Consider the following 26,601-nt stretch of genomic DNA (forward strand, 5'->3'; position numbering starts at 1 on the left):
CAACCATGTCTTTTTCTCAGTTTTTAGGATGAAATTTAAAATAGTGATGATTTGTGGTCTGTGTTATTAAAGGATGCTTCATTCCTCTATTTACACAGAGCTGGTCTCATTGTTTTTCAGCACCAGTAACTTAACAGGTTTTGCAGAATTACTAATACCTTCTTATAATAAAAAGGAAAACCATGGGAATGTAAACTATTTGCCTTAATTTATGTAGCAAACTTACACCAGGACTCAAAACAAATCTCAACTCATTGTAGTACACACTGCTGCATGGCACTCAGAGTACATTCAGCAACACCTGACCATTTCCTGCCTGTATTCTGAGTTTTAGGGTAAACAGTTTTATTTTTTTTTTCCGACAAGAGATCACAAAAAGGCAATGTGCATGAAAGAATATGAACAGCCAGCTTACAGAGCTGGGTGACCAAAAGGGAGATGGAGTCATGGAGGAGTCATGGAGGCGTCATGCTGACAAGCAGCACTGCCTCGGAAAGGTGACAGCCTGGGGCTGCCGGGCACCGGCAAAGGAGGCGGGAGGCAAATTATGGGCGTGCTGGGAAAACACCGGGACACTCCCAAGGACGTGTCCCATCGCAGCCTCACCTCACGGTGCCCTTCTGCAACAATGGGAAAGGCAGCCAACAGCCCCAAAGTGAGCTGCATCCCGCTCCGGGGGTACAACACATCCCTGACAAACCCCTGAGCTCCCTGGAAACACCGCATTGCTCTGCTTGGGAGGGTTCATCCCACAGCTCCCATGGCTCCCCTCAGCTCTGCCCCTTCATCCCGGTGGGTGGCAGCAGGGCCAGCAGGGCAGTGACTGTCCCCTGTGCTGGGCACTGCTGAGGCCACCTCCAGGGCTGGGCCCAGTTCTGGGCGCCTCAGTTCGGGAAGGGGCTCTGGAGCACAGGTCTGAGGAGGAGCAGATGAGGGAGCTGGAAAGGGGCTCAGCCTGGAGAAAAGGAGGCTCAGGAGGGACCTTCTGGCTCTGCACAACTCCCTGGCAGGAGGGGACAGCCAGGGGAGGTCGGGCTCTGCTCCCAGGGAACAAGGACAGGACGGTCATAGTCTCAAGCTGCACCACGGGAGGTTTTTAGTTGGACATTAAGAATAATTTCTTCACAAAAAGGATCCTCCAACAGTTAGACACTAGAATGGGGCTGCCGTGGAGTCCCTGTCCCTGGAGGTGTTTAAAGGAAGACTGGACGCGGCACTGACAGACATGGTCTAGTTGACAGTGGTCACCGGCCATAGTTTGGACTCGACAATCTCAGAGCTCTTTTCCATCTAACTGACTCTGTGACATTAAGTCACAGGAATTCCCCGCTGCTCCCATAACGCGCACCCCCCCTCCCCTAAGCCCTCACAACCCCTCTCACTTCCCGCTCCCCCCACCCACGCTGTTCATCCCAGCGCCACGCCCCCCACACCGCAGCCAATCGGATCTCCCGCCAGCGGGCCCGCAGCCAATCACAGCGGGCGGAGGCCGCGCTCACCGACGGGCTCCTGCGCCCCCCCTTAAGGCCCGTCAGTTGCCGGTTGGGGCTGCGCGGGCGGCGGGTGCGCAGGCGCTGAACCCCCACCCCCGCTGCCCCCGGTCACCTCCGGTGCAGCCCTCTCGTCCCGGCCCGAGCAGAGCCGGAGCTCTGCGGGACCTCACGGTGGCGCCCCGGCGGGGACCGGGGTGTCCCGCGGCGGAAGGCTGTGGGGACGGTGAGCCTGGTCCGAGTGCGGGTGAGGGACAGGCGCGGGGGAAACCGACCCGGAGCGTCCGGTTGATCGGCGGTGCCGCGTGTGGGCGCTTTGCAGGCGAAATAACCTGCGTTCTGACCGAGCCGAGCCACTCCAAAACGTGGCCGGGAGGTCCGGGAGCAGGTGCACTGGTGTCGGTGGTATTTCACAGCTGGCTTGCTTTGCTGGGTTTGCCTGGGGCAGAGTTAGTTTTTGGTTAGAACATGTCTCTTGTGTATACAAACAGCAGTGCTGAGCAGCTGCGGAGCATTTCCAGGGGAACCCGCGGGTTTGCCTCTTGCTGCGCTGTGGAAAACTCTGGTTCTGCTTTCTAAAGCACCTGACAGCATCGGAGGGGTGATCTCGCCTCTGCTTTGCGCTTCCCGTTTCTTTTCTCCTTTTAATTCTTTAAAAGGTGTGTGTTCTCCAAGTCCTCGGTGCTAAGAGATGCCTTAATGCCGTTTTTGGCAATCCTTGTAACTTCTGTATCTTCTGCAGACAATTTAACTCTTGGAGACCAGGGCAGGGGGTGGCTTCCCGTGCTTTGAATTCCCGTCACTGCTAAAGCTGCAGCTAACATTAAAGCTCCTTAGGCCTTTAAAATAACCCTGCCACTTTAAGGAGCTTGCGGGAAGGATTGATGTTAAAAATGCTGGGAAGGCAGCTGCTGTGCCTCCTAGAATCACAGTTTGTCTGCACAGAAAGGAGGATAAAGGATAAAAGAAATATAAAGGGAAAAATTCCTGGAATGGGGCTCTTCTTGAGAAGCAAATACACTGCCTAACAACATTGCAGAAGGTTTTGGAAACCTGGAGCTTCACTTCCTCTTTTTTAAAGACAGAGAATCGTTCTGTAGCTTCCTAAACAAAGTGCTTAAGTCACGCATAATACATTAAGAGAGGGTCAAAGCTTACAGATTGTACCTCGCACTCATAATCATTAATTCGTCGTAGCTAAGGTTATTAATTTTGGGTTTTTTTTTTTATAGAGGGAAAAGTGTGGTGTAAGAAGGACAGGTTTAAATGCGGTTGTGGTAGATGTAGAACAGCTTAGAAGGAAAGGAGAAGTTATTCTTTAGAGTTCTGTGTGTGGAATGAGCAATGAGTAAATGGGACTGTTGAAAGGCTGAAAAGTCTTGCAACAACTCTAGAGAGTGGAAACTGTAAAATGAAAAGTGAGATAAAAAAGGAAAACTCCAATTATAGTAGGAAAAAAGCTTCTGACCTGAACAGTGATGTGTAATAAGAATTTAGGGCTGCAAAGGATTCTTAAATGTGGGTCTGGAGCTGTTCAAGTGCTTGTGCCTGTGCTTGAACATGAGGAAAAATACTGATTTTCTGTCTTGGAATGTAGAATTGGAATAGGGCACACACAACAATGGAGTAACTGATCAAAAGAAAACAAGTCTTCCTTTCATTTAGTCTTCAGTGGAAAAAAACCTCAATGCACATTTATTTTAATATATGAAAAACTGACAATATTTGAGAAACCTCTGAAGTCAGTAGGGAAATCCACTGTTGACTCAAGTGGTTGTTTAGACTGGGTGTTTTGAAATTACCCTCTGGAAAGAAGATGTATATAATGTATAGCTAGTTAAACTGGTCACAGTAGAATTGTTTTGGTTACATCCTTGTCTGTTTAAATTTTTCAGGTGCATCTGATTACCTGTTGGAAGCCCTTCAAAGTCCCCACAATGGGCTCGGTGCCGGTGTTGTTTTTTGCTGGAATCCTCCTCTGTTGTGCTCACTCAGCTGCTGACTCGGTACCCAAGCTGCTCCTCGTGTCCTTTGATGGCTTCAGGGCTGACTACTTGGAAACCTACAAACTTCCTCATCTCCAGGAATTCATTGAGGATGGTGTGCTTGTCAGAGAAGTCAAGAATACTTTCATCACCAAGACCTTCCCAAACCATTACACCATAGTGACAGGTTTATATGAGGAAAGCCATGGCATTGTGGCTAATGACATGTACGATGCAGATGCCAAGAAAAATTTTTCACAGTTCAACGATTCAGATCCCTTCTGGTGGAATGATGCAGTTCCAATTTGGGTAACAAACCAACAACAGGGAAAGGGAGCAAGTGCTGCTGCAATGTGGCCTGGTAGTGATGTTAAAATCAACAACACAACCCCTCATTTCTTTATGAAGTACAACTTCTCTGTGAAGTTTGAGGAGAGAGTGGAGAGAATTGTGGAGTGGCTGAACAGCTCTGACCCAGTGGTCAATTTTGCTGTGCTCTACTGGGAAGAGCCAGATGCAAGCGGGCACAAGTACGGCCCAAGTGACACCCAGAACATGCAGAGAGTGTTGGAAGAAGTGGATAATCACATTGGTTTCCTTATGAACAAGCTGAAGGCATCGGGCCTGTGGGACACTGTAAATGTCATCATAACAAGTGACCATGGAATGGCCTCCTGCTCTGCAGAGAAGCTGATTGTGCTGGACAAATGCCTCGGGCGCAATAACTACACCCTGATAGACAGGACTCCTGTTGCTGCAGTGCTGCCAAGGCAGAGTATGTTTGGCTTTGGTTATTTTTTAAGGCATATACTGAGAATTAAATCTTGTTTGTCTTGCCTCTAAAAAGTACACAGTGTGCTAGGCTGTTCTAATCTTTTGCAAAACCTATGGAGTTCATGTTGCAAAACTTTGACATAAGGAGTAAGCTAAAGAATGATGGTTTAATTTATTTGCAAGTTGGTTTTGGCAATCAGTGGGACAAGGAGTTTCTTGTCAAATTGCTGTGGCTGATAAGGATGATCCTTATCAGGTGGTTGAGAAAGTATGTAGGTACTTAGTTTGCCTGCTCACTTAGTCTGTGCAGCTGTGATTCACAGTGAGCATGAAATAAGCCCATGTGTTTATTCAGAATAAAAAACGTCACTGTGTAAATTTCCAAGCATCTGTTTCCAACTTTGATCATTTTACCACTTCTATTTTTGGGAGTCAAACCTAAGATTTTGTACCATAAATTCCATTTTTGTACCATGAATTCCATTTTTGTGTCTCAGAGTAGTCCCCAGCAGGCATGTCTGAAATCATGACATTGCTGGCCTCTCTGTGGCCAGACTAATGAACAAAGTGACAAAGTGACTCCTACAGTAAAAAAAAAAAAAATACTGCATTGGATAAAATAATGACTGCTTGAGGGGGTGATTGCTTTCTCTTGATTTCTCTGCTTGAATTTTGCCCTTCAAGCCCGGATGATAAGTTGAGTTGTAGGCCCAAACCCACATCTGGGAGGAGTCTGATTTAAAACGAAAGCAAATTTTGAAATTCACCTCAACCATTGCAGCATTTCATAAGGGATGAGAAAAAAATCCTTTTCTATGTGTTTTTTAAAAATTATTATTATTTTGAAATAATAGATCTTAGGTTTAATGACAGATAATTGTAGCAAACAGGAGTTAATTTCCAGCTGTTTCACGAGCAATGTTTTCCTTGGCAGACAAAGAAGATGTGTATAACTTACTCAAAAATTGCAACAGCCACATGAGGGTTTACCTGAAAGAAGAAATTCCAGAGAGATTCCATTATTGCCATCACAAGAGAATCCAGCCCATAATCCTGATTGCAGATGAAGGCTGGACAATCGTACAGAACGAGTCCCTTTCCAAGTGTAAGTGTGTGTTCCTCTGTGGTTTGTGTGGGTAAACTGCCTTGTTTCTGTTCCAGCCAGCTGCAGGATGCTTCTCATTTAGCAAGGGGAGTCCTAGCACTGTGCAGGTTTAGGAATAATGCAGCATTTTCTGGAAGGTTCTCAGCCTGAGCCTGGAGTGTTTAACAGATGAGGAGGTTTCTGTTGGCTGAAACACTTTGACATGTTCAACTTAATAGTCTGAGTTATCTTAGGCAGGTTAGCAGTCTGTCTCAAGCTTTCCCTGGAGTGTGGTTTCACTTTTTATTGTATATAAAATACATATGTAGGGGTGCACAAATCAAAGCATGCAACACACAACATTTAATATTACAGTATGTGTTTTTAGGGAATGAAAGTAAATGGCAGGAAATACTAAAAATAGTAGGAACACAGCAGCATGTTTGAAAGACAGAACTCAACAGGTGTCACTTCTCAGTGTCTTGCTATGCTGTGCACTTTCTTCCTGCTAGAATGTCAAATTACACATACATATGTATGTTTTTGTATGTCTGTGTATATATTTCCAGGTGTTCCACACCCAGGGTTTTTTTTGGCAGACAATAGGCATGGATAATTTATAGAAAAAATGCAAAGTCACATGAAAGTGTATCTCAAAGAAGAAATTCCAGATAGATTTCCTTGTTTTAATAGTATGAAAATTCAACCTGTAATTCTGGTTGTAGATGAAGGCTCAGTTTGTGTGTGTGTATATGTGTGTTCAGAAAGTGGTTAGACAGATTCTTGGTAGGAAAATCCATTAATAAAAATTAAATACAGAATACCAACTTCTGGGAAGTTTGTGAGCAGCCAACAGCTCAGGCTGGCTCGTAGGGTCAGGGATTTCCCTCCTGGATACTTCCCTGTACAACTGCTGTTAGACACAGGGTGTTGAGTGGTGTGAAATCCTGGTTGCACCCAATTTGGCTGATCTTACTGTCTGCCCTTTGCAGAATTAAGTTCAGGTTTTTTCAGTATTTGTGCAGAAGTACTACTTTTTAATATAGGATGCATTTATATTTTAATTTCCCCACAGATTTGCTACAATTATCTTCAATTTGGCAACATGTAGCACAGGTGTTCTCTGATCAGAGTTCTCTTTTTCTTGTTTCTGCTTAGATTCAATTTCATGTACCTAAAAATAGTTAGTAAGGGAATATTTATAAGGAACAGCATTGTATCAGTTGAAGTAAATAGCTTTTCAAATCAATTTTATTTGTGAAGGCTTCCCAGAATCAGGCAGGGGAGGTTTTAGCCTAAAAGCCTGTTCAAGGTTGTCTTCATGGACAAAGTGGCAGCAGAGTGATTGCCAAGTGTACCAGTAACTCCTCACACCAGAATCCTACTTCAGAGGTGAAAAAATGGGAACTTCACTGGAGTAGCTCTGTTCAGAACAAACAAGTAGTAAAAGGCAGGGAAAACAATCTAGCAACATGAGTCAAAACAAACAAGATGTGGTAACAAACAGAATGGTGGGAAACATTAAAAAGGGCTAGAGGAAGCTCACTTGAAGTGGTGAGTGTGACATAATCAGTTGAATCTGGATGTTTTGCATCAGAAGCTTCAGGGATGCAAGGAAACAGTTCTCAGGGATATTCCTCCACTGTTACTAAGAAATGGACTCAAACTTAATGCAGTCACTCAGATACTGTGCTGTGAGAGACTTCTGGCACCTTGGACAGGTTTTTCAGGAATGCTGTTAGGAAATTTGACAATGGCTGCTCTTTAGCTGTTTATAGTCTTAAAAACCTACCAGATGTCCAAGTTCTCCTGACATTTTAGCCACAAAGGTTTTGCTGTGTGCCTGCCAGAGGCACATTGATCCTTTGTCTTTTGGTTTTGACGCTGTGGGTGTCCCTTCAGCTGAAGTACTCTATCTGATAAGCATGAATTGAGGGTATTTAATATGCTCAAACTGAGCACTATCAAGGGAAAGCTGCCTGATTTTTAATAAGTAATGAAAGTGTCCACTCTGCAAGGAGAGATGACTTTCCAAAATCTGAGGAGTAAAAATTGGCATTCTATCTACTGTGACTCATTGTGGAATGGCAACCTCCTTTTCAATTCTGGCATGAAGAATGGAAAGGGGAACATGGAAATGTTAAGCACTGAAAGGAAATGAGATTAATAGGAGGGAGAGCCATGGGCAAAGGCCAGTTTGGGAAAAGACTTGGTGGGTTTGGGAGAAGAGGGAAGGAACTCTGCATCAACTGCAGAAGGAAGACAACAGCTGCTTTTATGCTGTGCATTAACCTTTGATGAGCACACTGGGGAAAGGCCAGTATGGAAAAAGACTTGTGGGGTTTGGGGGAAGAGGGAAAGAACTCTGGCTTCCTTCTGCGGTTGATCCAAAGCTGCTTTTATGTTGTCCGTTAACCTTTGGTGAACACACGTGCTTTGGGGGAGCTGGGGAGGGGAGCAGAGGCTGTGACAGTGACTGTGTGCTCTGCCCCGCTGCAGTGGGTGACCACGGCTATGACAACGCCCTGCCCAGCATGCACCCGTTCCTGGCGGCGCGCGGCCCGGCCTTCCGGCGCGGCTCCAGCCACGGCAGCCTGGCCAACGTGGACATCTACCCCATGATGTGCCACGTGCTGGGGCTGGCCCCGCGGGCCCACAACGGCACCTTCGCCAACAGCAAGTGCCTGCTGGCTGACCAGTGGTGCATCAGCGTGCCTGAGGCCATTGGGATCGTCATCGGGGTGTTCATGGTGCTGAGCACCTTCACCTGCATCATCATCATCTCCAAGAACAGAGTGGCTCCCTCGCGGCCCTTTGCCCGGCTCCAGCTGCAGAGCGATGACGATGATCCTTTGATTGGATAGCGCGAGGGAGCCTCGCTTCGCTTCCTGCCTTGGGATTTCAGGAGAACAGTTTCAATTTGCACTGGATGGCATTCTTTGTTTATGCACTTTATCTGTGTAAAATACTGTACAGCCAGGCCCTGCTGATTTGTGTGACTAGTGTAATATAAAAATATTTTCATAACCAAATGGTGAACAGGTGGCTTTTTACTGGAAGAGATGCTTAACAAAATAAGGATGCTTAGTTTTTCATTCAAGCCTCTGAACACTTTCAGAAGGAGACTCCAGAGTGTGACTAGCCAGAATAGACAAAGTGAATTTTAATATTTGTAAATGATAATTGCTTTTTTGTATTAAATTAATATTGACTACTTTTATTATTCTTGCAGCTGTGTTGGAAAGAAAAACTTTATTGAGAGTTAGGAGTTAGTGTTGTTTAGAGAGTATATTCTGATGTGCCCTTAAATTTGGGGAAAGGGAAGATCCAAGACTTCTGTTTCTACCCTAAGTCAGCAATGTGACAAGAAATTTCTGAGAAAGAAAACAGAAGTCAGTGATTGAAGAACTGATGCATATCTCTTGTATTTGAGCAATAAACTATGTGGTTCAGCACTTACAAGCCTGGACACATGGCTCTGGTATTTCTGGACATGTCTCTGGATGACTTAGATCCACAGGTCCAGCTGGGATGGCACTACTGCCTTATCTCAAGAAAGTCAGTTTTACCTGGGAGTCTTTGAATTACCCATTTTCATCAGCTGTAGTGTAAAATCACTGCTCCTGAACACTATCAAAAATTTCTCAGGAGTAAATTGTGCTGAAGGTCATCCTGAGATAAAGCTGGTTCTGCCCTGTGTACCAGCTCGTACCTGTGTACCAGCTCGTAATTGTCTCTTGAAGGCTGTTGTGCCAAAAAGCAACAACTGAAAGTTTGATGTGCATGTCATCAAGCAAGAATTTCAAACTTATATTTTAAACCCAGGAAATTAAAAGGAGGAAGTTAACAGATGTTAATTTAAAAATAAATTTTCTATAATGCTTGAGGTACATAGATGCAAATTCCTGCTGAAGACCAGAGCTAACTATTCTCTTAACTGAAACTCTTGATTCTTTGTTAATGGTCATCTAGTAACTTGCTATAAAAAAATAGTTTGATTGAGAAAGCCTTAAATGGTACCTTATCTTTCAGTGAGATAAAATTGTTATTGCTAACCCAGAAAGAGAACTACAGTTATCAGGTCCTTCTCCTACAAGTCTGATGGCTTTAAAAAATAAAGTGACAGAGATACCTGGTAGCAATGGGGTTTCTCTTTCACAGCTTCAGATTCATTGCAGTTTGGTGTTGGCACAGCCTTTTACTGATCCAGCAGGGAGGGAGCAGGAACTTTGGAGGGAAGGGGTTACTATGAACTGCCCACTGGAAAAAATAAACTTGGGTTTTACAAATGTGTGGAAGTTTTAGTAATGTGTGTCTTCCTCTCTAGGGATTCCATTGTACTTGATTAAAAACACAATCCAAAACCTAACCACTTGTGTTTTTTTTTTTATAACTACTAATTATTACTTACTAATGCTTTACTCTGAATTAATCTGAACTTGAAAGAATTCAGATTAATTGAAAAAGGCTCAGGCCCCTTGAAAAATCTGTGCTGTTACTGACAGGGTATTGGATTTTAGCCTGTTGATATTCTAGAGCAGGAGCTGGACTGAACACAGAGTCACTTCCTCATCCTGCCATATTTAAATTAATTAATTACATGCACCAAGAGGTCAGGTTAATGAGTAACTACAAAGGGAATGTGCTGCAGCGAATGTGTCTATGCCTACAACCTAGGCTTAGATATGCTGTAGAAGGGAGGATGCTTGAATTCCTATGTTGGATAGAGTTTTGTTAGGTTCTGGTAATTCTGCTAATCCTGAGTGGGATCCTCAGAGGGTCTGTCAGAGAATTACTGGAGATGCTTTGCATCACCTGTGTTTGGAAAGGCTTGACTGACTTTGCCTTTCTGGCAAACATCCTGTCCTCTACCTGTGAGTTTGGGGTTCTTTTCTAGAAGCTAAAACTGATCAGGACAGTATTTTCTCCACTCTGTTCCTTGCCCCCAGCAGCTGTCACACAGAGTGGTTGATGTGCTCTCAGTTCCTCTCCCCTCCCAGGCAGGTGGCAAAGCTACAGCAAGGCTTTGGTGACCAGAGCTGTAAATGCTGACTGAAGCAGGATGGCAGAACTCTGACCTGAAACAGGAATGTTGCTACAGCTGGGAAATCAAAGTCTAAATGCATTTCTACTCCTGGCTCTAAGGCAGCCCCTTCTGATGGGAACTGCTACAGGCACTGAGCTGCTGTGTCACCAGTGAGTGCCTGTGTCTGGTGGAAATCCTTATCACCCTCTTTTCCTTCTCCCTTTAGCAGGAAGATGAGAAAGTGCTACTGTGGAAAGGGTTTAAAGAGGAAATTTTAGTGTTAAGTAAGATAAACTATATTCCAGTTGCACTGCTGATTATTTTCATTTTCAAAGATGTGGTGTGGTTTAAAGGTGCTGAGTGTTCTTCTGGCACAAAGGGTTTCACAGTAGCTCTTGTACATCCAGTTTCACACAGATCATGTAAAAAGCTAGAAAAAATATCTTTCTGTCTTTAAGACATGCAATTGACTTATTTGAGGATGATTATTTTTAACAACAGAGCCCTAAACACGACAAAACATTTCCACTTCCACTGCCTCATTCTGTTTGTTTCACTTCTCATGAAAGCCACTGGCTGATTTCCTTCTGGGCAGCCAGTTCAGAGCAAGAACAGCAAAGCTGTGGCTTGTGCTTCCTCAAGGCTGTGATAAAGGGACAGTAGTGTGTGACAACATTTCATGACTTGCTAAATAGACACAGCTCAGCAATGGTCACACAGGGCAGGTTAATTCAAGGGAAGTTCCTAACCCTTAGCTGGCTTTGCAGTTTAGGGGATATTTAGTGACACTTGCAGCACTGAAAGCGGATGTTTCATTACATTGACTGCCTCCACACAGAGACACTCCACACTGGGTACAACAGCCCTAAAACAAACCCTTCTGGGGTTCTGTGATTTTTGGGCACTGGCATCACAGAAACAATTCCAGAATTGAGCTGATTTCACCTGACTACAGCTCTGAAACACTGCTTTTAGTAACTCCCTGCCTACACACTGCCTGTGAAAATAAACAAATAAACCAACCTTGTGTACCTCCAAGGACCAGACCACAGGGACAGATGTTTGCTGTAACATGCATGGTAGCATCTTTTATTGCAAAAAACCAGTAATAGAGGTTTGTTAATAGGATTCAGATAAGGATTTCATTATGGAAAGGCTGGTACCACTACTGAATTTATAATTTTCATGTGCTTGCAACAATTTTTGTAGTTTACTATCTAATAAATGCTATATCACCTTTACTGTAGGGCAAACATGCCATGAAAGGTTTAAACAGCAGCACAGATATGGCCAACACAGCATCCATGGCATTAATTAAGAAGGGAAGGAGACTGGGAAGTAAGCCTGTTAAATTTCCATTTTACAGAACAACAGGACCCAACCACTGCACATTTGTCCTTCTGCCACATGCAGGTCAAGATTGTGCTGTTCACACTTGTGACAGAGGTCAGGGGAGCAGGGGGGTTGAAATGAGCTGATCTTTAAGGTCCCCTCCAACCCAAAGTATTCTATGATTGTGTGAAAAGTCAGTTTGTGCAACATTTCGTCTTATAACAGACTTGGCAGTTCTGGGTTAATGGTTGGACTAGATGATCTTAAAGGTCTTTTCCAACTTAAGTGACTTTATGAATCTAATTTTTCTGCTTTTAATTTTTTTTATTTTATTTTGAGACTGCATCTCTTGTAGCAGTGTTACTGCAGCTCTTGACCAAGAAAGTCTGGAAGATTTTGTTTTAGTAAAAGAAACTGGATTCCCACTATTGGTAAGCCATAGCTGTTTTGTCCATATATGGGAGCAAGGTGGGAAACAAGAAGTCTGTTACATAAGAACTGTGACCTAAAATTTCAAACTTCTATCACACTTCCAGTTATTTTTAACAAAGGCACACACTTTGCAGAGTCCAGGGAATATTTGGGATGCATACAAGTTGAAACCATTTCTCCCCAGTTATCTCCCCCCAGTTCAAGTTTGTTTTCCAGAAGTGTTTTCAATTAAGCCAGCACTCCATGCTTGACAGCATTATTACAAAGATGTATTTTAACTTCAGCATTTCCAAACAAGAAGAAACAAAGAAAACATTTGACATCTGTATGCTCCACAGGTCAGTAATAAACACATCATGCATCATTCTCGGTTTCCAAGTTTAAGTTACAAGCAGTACACAGTGTACTCAAATTCTTTCTTTCCAATAAACTTGTTTGTACATCATAGAAAGTATCAGATACACAGAAACCAAATCCCACATCCCCCCCATCCAAAAAGGTGTCTGAAAAAATGTCACATCAGAGAAAAAGTCTCGGTTTTTCTCCACTGGCATCATTTGTGCTTTCAATTTCATTAAGTGACACCCAGTAACTTAAAACAGGGCAAATGTCCTAACAAGGAACTACCCAAGAGGTACCTGCAAGTACACCTAAGAATAAAGGAAATGTTTGACGCTAATCTGAAATACCCAAATGCTACAAGATTCTCTTCATTTTTTACAAAGTTTTATTTTGCCCTCCTCAGAGAAAGGTCTCACAGTGCAATACAGAACAATGACATCAACAATTCTCACATTTGTGTCCCCAGCCTATTCTGGCATTATTGTTACCAAACCCTTTGTTGGGGGAAACCTACTGCTCTGTCCTCGCTGTATATCTGGGCAAGTAAATCTAAGTCCCAAATGACTGATCAACACTGACAAACTTTTCCCGCTCCTTAAAATCAAGGGTCACTTTGGCTGGTGATAGAACTACACTTGCTGCAATTAAAGTGGGGTTTAAGGAAAAGCTCTGAGATTACAACCCAGTTATTGTTACATCTGCCATGATCACTGCTATGAAATTACTGCAATGAGAAGAATTTCTACTAAAGCAACATGTTCCAAAGCAGAAGCAAGAGGTGAGGGTTATGGTGTTGTTATGACAATTGTCACTGTTATTGCCTTATCAAAGTCTGCAGGTCTTCCTTTAAACACACAATACCATTGTGCTATAACTCATTTTTAAGCTGTAAATAAGCAAGAAAAGGTGGACTCAGTGCATCAGTTTGCTGTGTGCCATCCACTTTTTGGGAGGTGGGTGTGGAAGGTATCAGTAACAACTCAGAGGTTTGGGTTTTGTGCTGACTTCCCTGGCCTCTGAAAAGCGCTGTGAACACCTTACTGGTGTTGTGGTTCAGCTGGAGCCCCTGCAGCACTCAGGTTCACCTGTGCCAGCAAATTCAACTTCAGGCACAGCTAAGGGCCAGCTGCACTAAGAATCAGCCCCGCAGACCTTTTCCTTCAGTGTTTCCTTAAGAATATGGCAATGCAGGAAAACAAGGCAGTTCACAGCACAGTAACAGCACTGAGTCAGCTGGAGTTCACAGGATTATCACATACATCCCCCAAATCAAGGGCTGTCTTCCAGCAGAGCTGCATTTTTCCTGCCTTCAAAGGAAAGCTACAATTACAGCTGAACTTTCAGCACAACCCTTAAGTTGGGCTATTTCATTGCCTTCTCTCTGAAGCATTCCCTACACCCAAAGGTGGCCTCAGGAAATGTCCGCATCCGTCTGCAGGACAGCTTGGTTCTAAGCAAGTGTCCCTGCCATCACAGACAACCACAACAGATCTTCATTAAGTCTGGAATTTACCCCAGCAAAAGGAGTTTTGTACTCCAGCCCTCCCTTGCAGAACTGACTGTCGTGCCCTTGGTTTGGCAGAGCACAACCAAAGCCCAGGAGTTCCCATCCTTGCCCTCTGCTGGGGGCTGTGGATACAGACATAAACTGAATTAAAAATACCCAGTCTGCTACTTCTGCACTAATTTTGAAAGCTTCTTTCTCCTTCAGGCATCGTGCTCAGCAACAAAGTGCTGAGAAATACTCTCTCATCTCACAGGGAGAAGAGGAGGAGTCTGACAATAGACAACTTTTCTCACTTCAGAATGTTTTTCACACAAAATTTAGTCAGCAGATTCTCACCATTTAACTGAGCTCACAAAAAAACCTCACAGCTACACTAGCAACAAGATTTATTGCCACACACAATAAGAATATGTACCTTTGTTGACTCAGAATTGAATATGTACCTTTGTTGACTCAGAATTAATATTTTTCCCTGACAGAGGTTTTCCTCTGGAAGATTAAACTCCAGTCTTACACCTTTTTTTTAATTATTAAAGTGTGCTTTTTCAGATTTGAGAACATTTATGGCTTAAGATTTATACAGCTGCCCCTTAAACTGCATGTGAAATCCTGATCATCCCATTCCAAGGCCTACCCAGACAGAGCAGATAAAACACAAGTCACAAGTCAAACTCAGAATCTCCAGTAGCAGACCAGGGACAAGCCTGACAACACTCTGAAACCAGCCTGAGCAACCTTGTTCCTAACTTATTCACCTCCCTTAGTACCACAGAAATACCAAAGACTCCATTTGGATATACAGGTGTGGTGCTTGTACATGTCTTTATCCTGCCAGCTGCATGAAACTAAAAATTTAGTGCAGTGTACAGAAAATTAAAAAAAGTAAAGACCTACATTTACCTGAAATCATATCTAAATTGGTAAAAACCTTTATTTACTTAAATAAATTTTTAAAACGTTAAGTATCAAGCAGTTCAATGCTGATTGCTAAAGGCAATACCACCTAAGATTTGTATTTTGGGGCTGCAGTTAACACAGTAATTTGAAGAAATATATGTAACTAAACTCAGACACCTAGCACTGCATGACCTAGCTGAATAATCATGTTCTTTCCTGCAGGATTTAACCCACCAGGTTATCTGGAATGGTGATCTGTGCAAAAGCTTCCTTGGGCAGGGAAGGAAAATACTAACAAAGAGGTTTAGTACCATTCAGTGACTTGTTAAAATCAAAGAGACTCAAAAAAACCCTCAAAGAACAAAACAAGAAAGAGGGTGAGAAATGAAATCACCTTTAATAGTCTGTGAAGTGCACCCCAGTTGATGTTATTTCCCTAAAAATAGCCATAATAAGGTACTTGAGGTCTATTGTCACTACAGGTCTACATACACACACAGCTTCCCAGGTTTACCCAGGATATCTTCAAGCCCTGGAAGTTGAAGTGGCTGCAGTGTGAAACAGGAACGTGCTCTCTCTCCATCCCTGGTTGCAATGGATCAGCATCCACCTCCTTTCACTCCACATATTCATGCTAATCCCCCTCCATTGTTTATTTTCTTTGTATAGGCTTATTTTAAGCCTCAAAGAGGAAATAATCCCAGCTGTTATTAATCTTGCAGCAGTGGCTGGGCAGCTTCAGTGTGTCGGATTTGCATGGAATTTGGTTGGGCAAGGACAAAATGCTTAACAAAAACTGCAGTAAAAACAAAAACAAGCAAGCTGCCCAGGAAGACTCCTACCACAGTGGAGTAGGAATCTGCACTACGGCCTCCAGGAACTTTCTCAGCAAGTATATCCTTCACAGCACTGAAGGAACCATTGTTGGGCAGTGGGCTGATGCCCAGCAGGTGGCACAGTAAGGGGTACAAGTCTGTAGCATTCATGAATTGCTTGGTGGCATTCTTTCTGAAAGCAGGCCCAACTGCCAAAAAAATGGGATGCATTTCTGGTACAGTGTTGTCATATCCATGATTACCAACTAGAAATAAAAGATAGATAAAGGTCAGTATTCCCAAGTTGCAGAACAGGCATTGAACATTTTCCTAGAATTAGCAGAAAGCAGAAAAGGCACAGCATCTTTAGAGAGGGTTGTTTTGACAGCACAAATGTCTCCTAGCAAATACCAAGTCTCAGAACTACAAAGAGAAAATACCTAAAAACCCTCAACAGAGAGCACTGTTTAACAAAGGGGGGGAAAAGTGAGCTCATTGCCAATGGCACACTGTGTACACCCACACTTCCTTGATTTTCCTCAAGGAAAAAATACCAACTTTGCAAATGGTCCAGATCTCTCAGCGAAAAAAACAAACATGTAGAGTCAGACTGTCCATGTGATTCCAAGGAGACACTTTGAAATTTTGTCCAATTTTGGGCACCATCAACTCCTCAACAAGAAAGAAGAACTCACTGGTGGATGTCCAGTGCCCACTCCTGACAGGGGCATTAAAAACTGGGAACATGTGAAACACACAGGCACAAGAAGGTGCTTTCAGCAGCTACTGAAAATCTTGTTCAGTCTTGCTGATAACACACTTCAGGTTCACAACCAGCAGCAAAGTTCAAAAGGTTCTCAATTAGAAATGTAAGAACTGAGCATGTAACACCTGTATTTTAGGTTACCAAGAAGTTACAGTTCACTGCCTCCATGCTACCTATAATAAACTGCAAGGTGAGGAGCTTCAAAATGTTGGGGGTTTTATTCCTCCAAATCACCTAAAATGCATTTTTTTCCTCCAAGGCAAATGAAAATCACCAGTGTGCAGTAACACAATATCCAAAGACTCTTTGTAGCAATAGAATGAGATTACTCCAAGTGTAGCATTCAGACGAGCTGAGAACTTTCAGAAAATGTTCTTGTATCTTCCAACCCAACCCTTCTCCAGTAAATAACTAAAACATGATAAAACCCTCTTCACTCTCTACTCAACATATTAAGTTGCAACTTTCCTTTTTAATCTCTCAGGAAGTGCTTGTTGGTTTGCTACATCCTGAAAGACCTCAAGTATGGGGCCACTAAAACATGTGTGATTGATCTCATCTCAGCAAGTTTCATGTTTAAAGAAACAGTAAGTGCAGATCCTCCTCCCCTAACAGTAGGTGCTTCCCATCCCATCAGGGAAAAAAATTATAGATTTTACACACTTTAGTTTTACCTTCAGCCTTAAAAAAAAAAAAAAAAAGAACATTGGTTGCTGATACTGGGAGATAAAGTACCACATAAGGTCCCTGCCTTGGAAGATACAGCAGAACACTATAAAGCCAGAATACTTACGTAGAAAACCATCACTCTTGTTCTGGACAATTTCCCATCCTTTATCAGCCACTGCTAAGATGGGCTGGATTTTACGGTTGTGTTTGTAATGAAATCTATCTGGAATCTGCTCCTTTTTATACACAGTCATGTTGGGATGAGCATTGGCCAAAGCTTCATATACTTCATCCAGTTTGCCTTCAAACAAACAAAAGAGACAAAAGACAAAAATTAAACATATCAGTGTGTTTGCTGAACTCATCAGTAGTTGAAATACAGTTGAAAGAAGAGGGCAAAATGTACTTTCCCAGAAATGAATTGTAACTGTAAGAGACAACAGTGTGTGCACAGAAGTTCCTGTGAGAAACCTGGAGCCTCAGTCACAGTAAGATCCCTCTCAGCACCAGACTTCACAGCCTGTTCCCAAGCAATAACTGCCTTGCTAATTTTAGAAAAATCCCTCATTTCACAGTTATCAGAATGTAAGCTTCTCACAGGAGTGAGTTAGGAAGCATTCAGCTGACTCCTGGAAAAGGAACCAAACCCTTCTGGCTTTGTGCAATGCCTGAAAACAAGAAGGCACCTCCTAAACCTGTTTGTGAGGTAATGGCTGCATTCAGGCCAAATTCTGTCACCTAGCTGGCTGTGACAACAAGTGACACTTTTCATCTATTTTAAAGCAGTTTGTTGCTTTCCTTTATTATTCAGTAACAGCCAACAGCATGAGCTACTCCTCTGCATTCCCAGTGCCTGCTCCTTTCCCTTCCCTAGTCACAGTGAGCACACACACTCAAGAGCTCTACTGACACTGAATAAATAGGCATTTCCCACCCCCAATTCTTTATTTGCTTATTTCCAGTTTCTGAGCTTGCCTTTCCAGTAAAAGCCACTGGAGAGCCACAACCAGTTGGTCAAGCTGGCTGGCACACCAGTGCACAGAATGGAGGAACCAGAACAAACAGCCAGGCACACCAAAGCAAGAGCAGGAATTGACATCTGACCAAATTTCTTCATTCCCCACCTCCACTGAAGGCCAGATTCCTATTGAGAGCCATGGAGTGCACACAACAGACTCCTGTGACACACCAAATCCTCAGCTCTCTGACTTGGGTCAGTATTTGTGTGACATGAGCAGCTGAATGCACTGTGTGTCTGCAGGCCCCTTTCAGACTGCCATTCCAGTATCCATGGAGTTTTGAATGGGTAACAGAGAAAAAAATCTGGGAGAAAGTGGCCAACGTTTCTAAAGAAACCATTTTCCTTTTCCCCCTCACTTCCTAGAATCCAGTACAGAAATTCTGAAGGAATATACATTAATATATACATTCTGAAGGAATATACATTAATATATACATTCTGAAGGAAACACATTAATGTTTCTTATGTCAAACTGGCACAAAAAATATCACTAAATTAAGAAACAAAACAAAGGTCAAGATGAGACAGCAAAAGTGAAGGTATCAGAGATAGTTACAGCAACAAGAGGGGCTCTAATGCAGCATTTCTAGGACTATATTAGTAATAAAGTGAATTTTGCTCTGCCAGCTTTCTGTATGGGCTGGCAGGGAGGAGAAGCCCCAGATAATGCAAATTTGATTTTACCCTAATGATCTGAATTAATATATTTATATTAAATGCAAGAAAAAGGCCAGCATCACCAGCAGTGGTCCAGCTTCTTTGTGAACATCCTGTTCCCCACACACACTAATGCACCAGCATGGTTAAATAATGGCTTTAATCCATCTCTTGGGGAAGCAATAGAAAGCCAAACAGTTAAAAAAAATTGCTGCATTTTTAAGCATTCAAACTCTTCCTCAATCTCACTAAGTTTTACCATTGTCTTGGTTTAAGAAAGACAAATTGAATAGCAGGTGAAGAATCAGTGTTATGTACTTAAGCACATATTAGTTCATACCTGAACTGACAGTGACACTCATTGTTTAATGATAAAAATCACATCTGGTACCACTGAAGGAAAGAATTTTAGCTGTGCTCAAAACTAATTCTTGTTTATTGGCGGTGTAATAAATACCTGAATCTCTGGGCAAAATCAAATCCAAGCTGTTCCTGAAATCCACTGAAATGGCTTTTTTACTGTTCTGTCATCTAATTGCAGCAGAGATGCTGTTTCTTTTCAGCATTTAGCAGACAGGAGAATCAAGTTACGCATCTTAAAGTTCTCCTTTACTGCATTAAGGAGATGTCAGCACTGAAGTTTACTTTTACAGCTTCTTTATTTGCCAGTGAGAACATCTTGGGCAACCTCTGTGGGGATGAAACTTCCAAACTTGGCTCTTTTATCCCCACAGAGAGAAACAGCACCCAGCTACAGGGCCTGACTGCTCAGGCAGCAGAGACCTCAGTTTGGACATATTCACATTTGAATCTGGAGTAGTCTTCACATTAAAAATGACAAGACACATTTGTTCATGCTTTAATTAAGTGACTTACAGGTCACTTAATTCTGAAAATAGTCTCCCTGCTTAGGCATTAAATACAGAGTACTATCTATCCATTACTCATGCAAATGTTACAGAATTCTTAAAAAACACCTTTTCAGAAGGTCACCTTGAAATTCAACTTCCAAATTAGCACTTTTTTTGTGTGGGCAGGGGTGTTATTTTCCAGGTTTACACTTTTGCACCAAGTAGTTTACAGTAGTTGATCATCAAAATAAAAAGCAGATGCATTAGTGACACTAAACATACACCTGACACTTCAGAACCCTTCAGTGACTGCAACCAGATTTCAGATTTCGATTCCAACATTGTTCTTGCCCACCTTTATCTTAATAAAAATGGTATAAATGTAACTGGCTGGCTGTTCAGCGTGATGGGGAAAAAAACTGAGTGAACTACAATAGCTGGCAGCCAATCAAATAGCCAACACAGGCTTTCTTTTTATCAAAGATCCCCATCTGTTCTCAGTTTACTGTTTGAATTAGAAATATAATTCTTCGACTATGGCTTCAGCATCTTAATGAAAGGCAAGATATGTAACATTCAGGTGTTATCTATCTAGAGCACCATTCAGCCTTGATAATGCCATTAGATTATCTTACTTCTCACAAGGACTAAAGGATCCTTGGCAATATTAGCCAACAGCAGATTTGCTCCCTTTTATTTTCTGCAAGTTCACCCAGGCTTTTGGCAGAGCCCACAAAAAGAACAAAGGGGTCCTGCAAGTACTCCTTGTTCAAGGCTGATGTCCTACTGCCACCAGTGCTGCTACCACCAACTCAGTCTATGAAGTTTGGATACTCAAGCATCTCCTCAGGAAGGTTACTGCTGTAGCTCCTACCTTCTTTTGGCAAAATGGCAACTGCAGGGGAGTGGTCGATGACTGCATAGAGCTCTCTGCTCACGTACTGATCAAGCTCAATGAGCCTTTCTGAGGATGACTGTGACATTCCGTGATCACTCGTGACTATGACATTGATCACATCCCACAGCTTTGCTTTCTTCAGTTCAGAAATGAGATATCCCAGCTTTCTGTCAATGTCACGGATTACTGCTCCCATAAATGGGCTGTCTGGGCCCAGAAAGTGTCCAGACTCATCAGGCTGTTCCCAGTACAGGAGACCAAAGTTGATGGGATCTTCTGATGTAAACCACTTGATGAGCTTTGCTACCCTGTCTTCAAAGGGAACAGATTCATTGTAGGGCATGTAATGTGTAGGCAAGACTCCATGTATCTTCACATCTGTTCCAGGCCACATAGCAGCACCAGATTTATGTCCTTCCCTCTGGTTTGTCACCCATATTGGACTGGCCTCTTCCCAGAACTTGGAGTTGTGGGTGTTCATTTTGTTCAGGGAGAAGGTTTCGTTCAGGACAGGGTCATACATCTCGTTGGCCACGATGCCATGGCTCTCAGCATAGAGCCCTGTCACCAGGGTGTAGTGGTTGGGGTAGGTCTTGGTGATGAACACGTTTGTCACCTGCCTGACGTGCACCCCGCTCTCCATGGCGTAGTGGAAGTTGGGAGTGGGCACCCTGTAGATGTAATCCCAGCGAAAGCCATCGAACGACACCAGCAGCACCCCGGGCTGCGCTGCCTGCAGACACGGCACACTCGGAACAGAGAGTAGGAAAATCCCCAGGACTTTCCAGTAACTGCTCATGGCTGTTCTGGAAGGCATCTGTCCCCTCCTCTGAAACAACATGGCATCTGTTGAGCAGAGGCAGAAGTTGTCAAAGTTGTAACTTGGTTTTAACAATGAGTGGCTAAAATACTCCTCATGTATTTATATACTCTAAGATATATTTTACAAAAGCATGCAGTGACAGGACAAGGGGCTGCCAGAAGACAGGGTTAGATTAGATATTAGGAAGAGATTATTTACTGTGAGGGGGTGAGGCCCTGGAACAGGTCCAGAGAAGCTGTGGCTGCCCCATCCATGGAAGTGCTCAAGGCCAGGCTGCACAGAGCTCTGAGCAACCTGGTCTGGTGGAAGGTGTCCCTGTCCATGCCAGGGGCTTGGGGCAAGATGACATTATTAAGGTCCCTTCCAACAAGCCATTCTGTGATTCTAATTCTGATCATAAGACTCAAGGATATTGACTCCTCCAAGCTATGACAGGCATTCCTCATCTAAGTCCTTATTATGTCCTTATCTGACAAAATATGACACATAATTTCACTTTGTATTGGTTTGTGCTCCCTTGCCCCAGTTTCCTCCTGTTCTTCTCAAACAATTTCTTGTTTAAAACTCAGATAATTACTCAAAGCAAGATCCGTGTAAGAACCCTCACACAGAACTTCCCTGTCTGTAACTGACCTAAAATTTCATGCTAATATTTCTCACTTCTTTTTCAACAGCATCATTTAACCACAAGACCAGATATTGCTCAATCCAATCCTGCATATGGGTGGTATCAATTTCGTTACAGTTCCATTTAGGTTCCCATTTTTCAGCAATCCTCTGGGACTCAATCACCTCTGAAATTCAGCTGAAAAACAGTGAATTTGCAATCAATAAACTCATCTTAATACTCAGAGTACATAAATATCCTAGTGAATATAAGAAGTTATGGTATAACAAGCATCTGAATACCACTGCAACAATGGAATGGGATCTGTGTCTGCCCCATCCCTGGAAGTGTCCGAGGCCAGGTCGGACAGGGCTTGGAACAACCTGGGCTGGTGAAAGGTGTCCCTGTCCATGGCAGGGGATGGGAATGAGATGAACTTTAAGGTCCCTTCCAACCCAACCTACTCTGTGATTATAGGATTCTGTGACTTGCAGGCAGTAAAATGTTACACCAAACTTGTGTGTCTCTCAAAATTAAAATCCAGGCCTTTAGTTCTGCTAAGAACAATCTGACATTCCAGAGACTTAATTCCCCTTTCAGCAAACAACACAAACCTAAAGGCTACAGATTACCTTAGATCCACCTGATGGGGGATTTCTTCCAGCTAAACCTGAAGGACGAAGGGACAACACAATGTTGTGTTCATCGGAATCCCAGCTGCCAAATTAGACATAGCCCATAAATCCCCCTTCTGGGGAGGGACATGTATAGATTGAAGTGAAATCAAGTCTCGGCTTCTGAATTTACACTACTAATGATCTCATCATGATCTATAATTCTTTTATTCTAATTCCTTCACTGCATGCTCTCAATAAATAATAAATGACAACTGGTTTGTTTTTTTTCCAAGGCCTTCTCATACTGCTCTTCTGCGGATACAGCCTAAGCACATCCCCTGACCCGGCTCTCTGCAGAACTCTGGGCACCCGAGGGGCTCTGTGGGGACGAACCCACCGCACTGCCAAGGGCAGGAGCTGCCACACGGACACATGGACGGACAAGACAGAGAAGCGCCCCGGGCCCCGCTCAGCGGCCGCCGGAGCCCAGCCCACGCGAATGCCGAGCCCAGGCCGCCATTCCCCACATGCAGCGCCCACACACCCACCAACCCGGGCCGGAGGAGGCCACGCACCCCCCGAGCCCCGGAGCCGCCGCCGTTACCTGTGGGGCCGCGGAGCAGCGGGTCCGGCCCGGCCCCGCCCGGGAGCGGCCCCGGCGCCGTCACTCAGAGCGTGCGGGGCGGGCCCGGCGGGAGGGGGACGCGGAATTACGGAGGCACGGCGTCTTTTGGGTCGGGAGAGAGCTCTGGGAGCACAGATCCAGCCTGTGGCCGAGCACCACCGCGTCAGCTGAACCGCGGCCCTCAGTGCCATGTCCAGTCTTTCCTTGAACGCCTCCAGGGACGGTGACTCCACGGCCTTGCTCGGCAGCCAGTTCCAGTGCCGAATCCTCATTTCTGTGAAGACATTGTTCCTAATGTCCAGCCGAAAGCTCCCTTAATTCAGCTTGAGGCCATGTCCTCTTGTCTTGTCCTTGTTCCCTGGGAGCAGAGCGCGACCCCCACCTGGCTGTCCCCTCCTGTCAGGAGCTGTGCAGAGCCAGAATGTCCCCCCTGAGCCTCCTTTTCTCCAGGCTGAGCCCCTTTCCAGCTCCCCCAGCTGGTGCTCCTGATGCTCCAGACCTTTCCCCAGCTCTGTTGCCCTTCCCTGACACGCTCCAGCCCCTGAATGTCCATCCTGAACTGAGGGGCCTAGAACTGGGCACAGCCCTGGAGGTGACCTGAGCAGTGCCCAGCGCAGGGGACAGTCCCTGCCCTGGCCCTGCTGCCACATCGTTCCTGGTACAGCCCAGGTGCCTTTGGCCTTCTTGGCCACCTGGGCACAGCTGGGCCATGTTCAGCTGCTGTTCCCAGCACACCAGGTCACAGGTGAGGTGACCTCGGGTGGTTTTCCCCGGTACAGCCCTGGCACGGATGTCACAAGGGTTGTAAGGGCGTTGCTGCATGTCATAGAGCTTGGGCAGGGCTGGCTCTGCTGACTGAAAAACAAGGAGTAAAATTCATTCTCTGGATATCTGGAAGTGCTTCTTCAGTTACAAATAATAATAATTTTAAAATTGCTGTTTTTCTATCAGCCTTTTTTCTCCTCTTGTGTTCTGAAGCTCTAAATTTTCCATTTGCTTCCCAGAAGATGCTTTTCCCCACCTTTTGTTGTCCAGACCCACAGCTATGTCCTGGAATGAAAATGAATTTATCCTTCCCCATCTCACTAGAATCTAAACTGCTGAACTGGACAAAAATCCAAGCTAGGTTTCCCACCTTTCCTAGTTGAGGATCTGTGCTACATATGAGTCCAAAGTCTATGTCCTGTGTATGTACACAAACCCCACCCCAATTCATGGTAGTGTACAAAACCTCTTCTTACTGGTGCATGGGAACACAGAATCATAGAATTGTCAAGGTTGCACACAGGCACTGCCTACTGACTGAATAAATTAATAATTATTTATATATTTATATTTCTAATTTTCTATTTTTATATGTATATCTATATACATATATGTGATACCTTTCTCCCTTTCACCATACCACCAGGGATTGTACTGGGGAACAAGGCTCTTCTAATTGTTTACTTAATGTCTTTTTTCCCCCTCCTTCATTACTGCTGTCCTGTTACAGGTGTGAGGCTGAGCTAGTCCAAGCCCTGAGAATCACATTGCTGCTGTGCCTGGTAGAACCTGCATGGATGTTGCTGCTCTGCTCCTGTAGGACAAAATCCATCATCTGATTCCTGGCTGTGAACCCCACCAGAAACTTTGGAGAAATGGAAAAAAGGAAATAGTTGTTATAAAACTGCACCTGTGTGTATTGAAATCTCTTGCTGGGTGTCCCTCAACAGCAATGTGCTGTCCCACATTGTTACTCGTTAGCTAGAAAAAACTGTGCTCACATTTGCTGTTGGTTCAGGTTTGATTTTCTGGGATCTAGAAATGTTGGGAGCTGCCTCTGCAGTGGCTGGGATCAGTCACTAGAGGGTACAGGTGCACCTGGATTTAAGGAACAACATGAATGCTGGAAATTTTAATATTTGCCTTGGATGCCAGAAATGGCTCAGCTGCTTAACACTGATATAAAATGAAAGCAAAGCACGGACAAGGAGTTTGCTAATTCCACCAAAATGTTTAATACCATAATAGATTTTCATTGAAGTACAGCGCTAATGTGAATATTTGTACAAAATATGTGGTTAAAAATAGTATTGATTTATAATATATACAGATATGTCACATCCGTGTCAGAAATGCAGACACTCGAATGAAACCATGAGCAATGCTTTTAAATCTACAACAACATACACGAAATATTTCTGCAGCTACCCACAGTAGGACAACTTGCCAAACTGACACTTAAGGATCCACCAGTCCTTACAGATGGCATTTCTGTCAGAAGTTTCTGTACAAGAACTCTGCTCTAAAATGGATTCAAAACATTTACCTTCATTAACCCAACAGTGAAGAGAACACATCTGTGTGACACTAATGTAGACACAACTTTCTCGCACTAGATATATGATCAGTTACAATAATTTGTTAAAAGAAGGCTGATTTTCTGGTGAGAACAATAGAGAGGTTTAATCTTTCTTGCTGGGTACTCTTAATGTTGTGAGTGAGCCCCTGATTCAAATGGGCTCTTAATACAGCTCTCAGGTACATGACTCTGCATCCTGAAGTCTGTTTTAAGGTTCTGAATATCTTAATTTTTCATTAACTTCAAGGCTGCTCACACTTCACAGCTTTCCCAGCCTTACTCCAGCAAGAACCTCCCTAAAAAAAGTCCCTATTTAAGCTTTGTAGCTGCAGCATCAGGACACAATCCTATATTAAGGTGACTCTTGCTGCAGCCCCGGAATCTGTGTAGTTACTGAACAAACTGACAGAAGGGGAGAGACAATTCAGGCTGGTTTTTTAAAGCTTTCTGAGCATCTCTGCAGTAGGGACTTTCTTGGTTCCTGCCATTCCATCCAGAGTGCTGCTGCTGTTCTGCTTCTAACAGTGCTGGCTTCTCTCCCCTCCAAGCCAAAGCAAATATACTCCACACTTCAAATAGACCTGTGGGAAAGAGCTTTTACAACACTTCCTCCCTTGTCCTTTTACCCCTGAATGCTGCAGTCTACATGTATTCAAAAAAGAGCACAGCTACTGTTAAAAAAACATCTCTTTTTAAGAGGAACCTGGAATATTGAAATGTGCTGTACTCCCCCAGATGATGGGTGAAACCAGGAAAAGCAGTGTTTGGGGTTTTTGCTAGTGTAACTCACTAGTCAAGAGCATTGCATGATGCTGAGCATAAATGAGGGTCTGGTTAGGACTTTAATCCATAGCTGGTTTTGTTTTTTGATAAACCAGAATTAAAAGTGATCTCTTAGGCAAAAGGGAATCAAGGACATGCAAAAGTATTTCTTTCACACTAGTATGTGAGAGAAAGCCTGAAACTGCAAAAAATTGAGTGCTGAGGTGTTTGCCACTCAAGAAGGACCAAAAATAAATTCAGTGAGTATTTTTCAGAG

The 26,601-nt window shown here is 43.7% G+C and overlaps 2 protein-coding genes and 1 long non-coding RNA gene across 5 annotated transcripts; 2 read left to right on the forward strand and 1 right to left on the reverse strand.

The window, feature by feature from the left end:
• Positions 1 to 3,427: 3,427 nt before the first annotated feature.
• On the forward strand, positions 3,428 to 12,621 carry ENPP4 (ectonucleotide pyrophosphatase/phosphodiesterase 4). The gene is made up of 3 exons (XM_005490361.4): positions 3,428 to 4,250; positions 5,184 to 5,354; positions 7,833 to 12,621. The coding sequence occupies exons 1-3, from the start codon at positions 3,428 to 3,430 to the stop codon at positions 8,195 to 8,197; spliced, it is 1,359 nt and encodes a 452-aa protein (XP_005490418.2). The 3' UTR covers positions 8,198 to 12,621.
• On the reverse strand, positions 12,371 to 23,338 carry ENPP5 (ectonucleotide pyrophosphatase/phosphodiesterase family member 5). 3 transcript variants are annotated; one of them, XM_074536530.1, is made up of 5 exons: positions 23,198 to 23,322; positions 22,003 to 22,174; positions 20,523 to 21,392; positions 17,244 to 17,420; positions 12,371 to 15,950 (listed from the first exon to the last, which is right to left on the reverse strand). In XM_074536530.1, exons 3-5 carry the CDS (start codon positions 21,385 to 21,387, stop codon positions 15,580 to 15,582), a joined length of 1,413 nt encoding a protein of 470 aa, XP_074392631.1. In that variant the 5' UTR covers positions 21,388 to 21,392; positions 22,003 to 22,174; positions 23,198 to 23,322; the 3' UTR covers positions 12,371 to 15,579. The 3 variants fall into 3 exon arrangements, with proteins under 3 accessions (XP_074392631.1, XP_005490415.2, XP_074392632.1); XM_005490358.4 differs by lacking the exon at positions 22,003 to 22,174 and having other exon boundaries at positions 23,198 to 23,338; XM_074536531.1 differs by lacking the exon at positions 22,003 to 22,174 and having other exon boundaries at positions 20,523 to 21,375; positions 23,198 to 23,318.
• On the forward strand, positions 23,305 to 25,853 carry LOC141728440 (uncharacterized). The gene is made up of 2 exons (XR_012579341.1): positions 23,305 to 23,409; positions 24,714 to 25,853. It is a non-coding gene; the product is annotated as an uncharacterized LOC141728440 (long non-coding RNA).
• The last annotated feature ends 748 nt before the right edge of the window (positions 25,854 to 26,601 follow it).

The sequence above is a fragment of the Zonotrichia albicollis genome, chromosome 3, assembly GCF_047830755.1.
Source record: "Zonotrichia albicollis isolate bZonAlb1 chromosome 3, bZonAlb1.hap1, whole genome shotgun sequence".
Taxonomy (NCBI): Eukaryota; Metazoa; Chordata; class Aves; order Passeriformes; family Passerellidae; genus Zonotrichia; species Zonotrichia albicollis.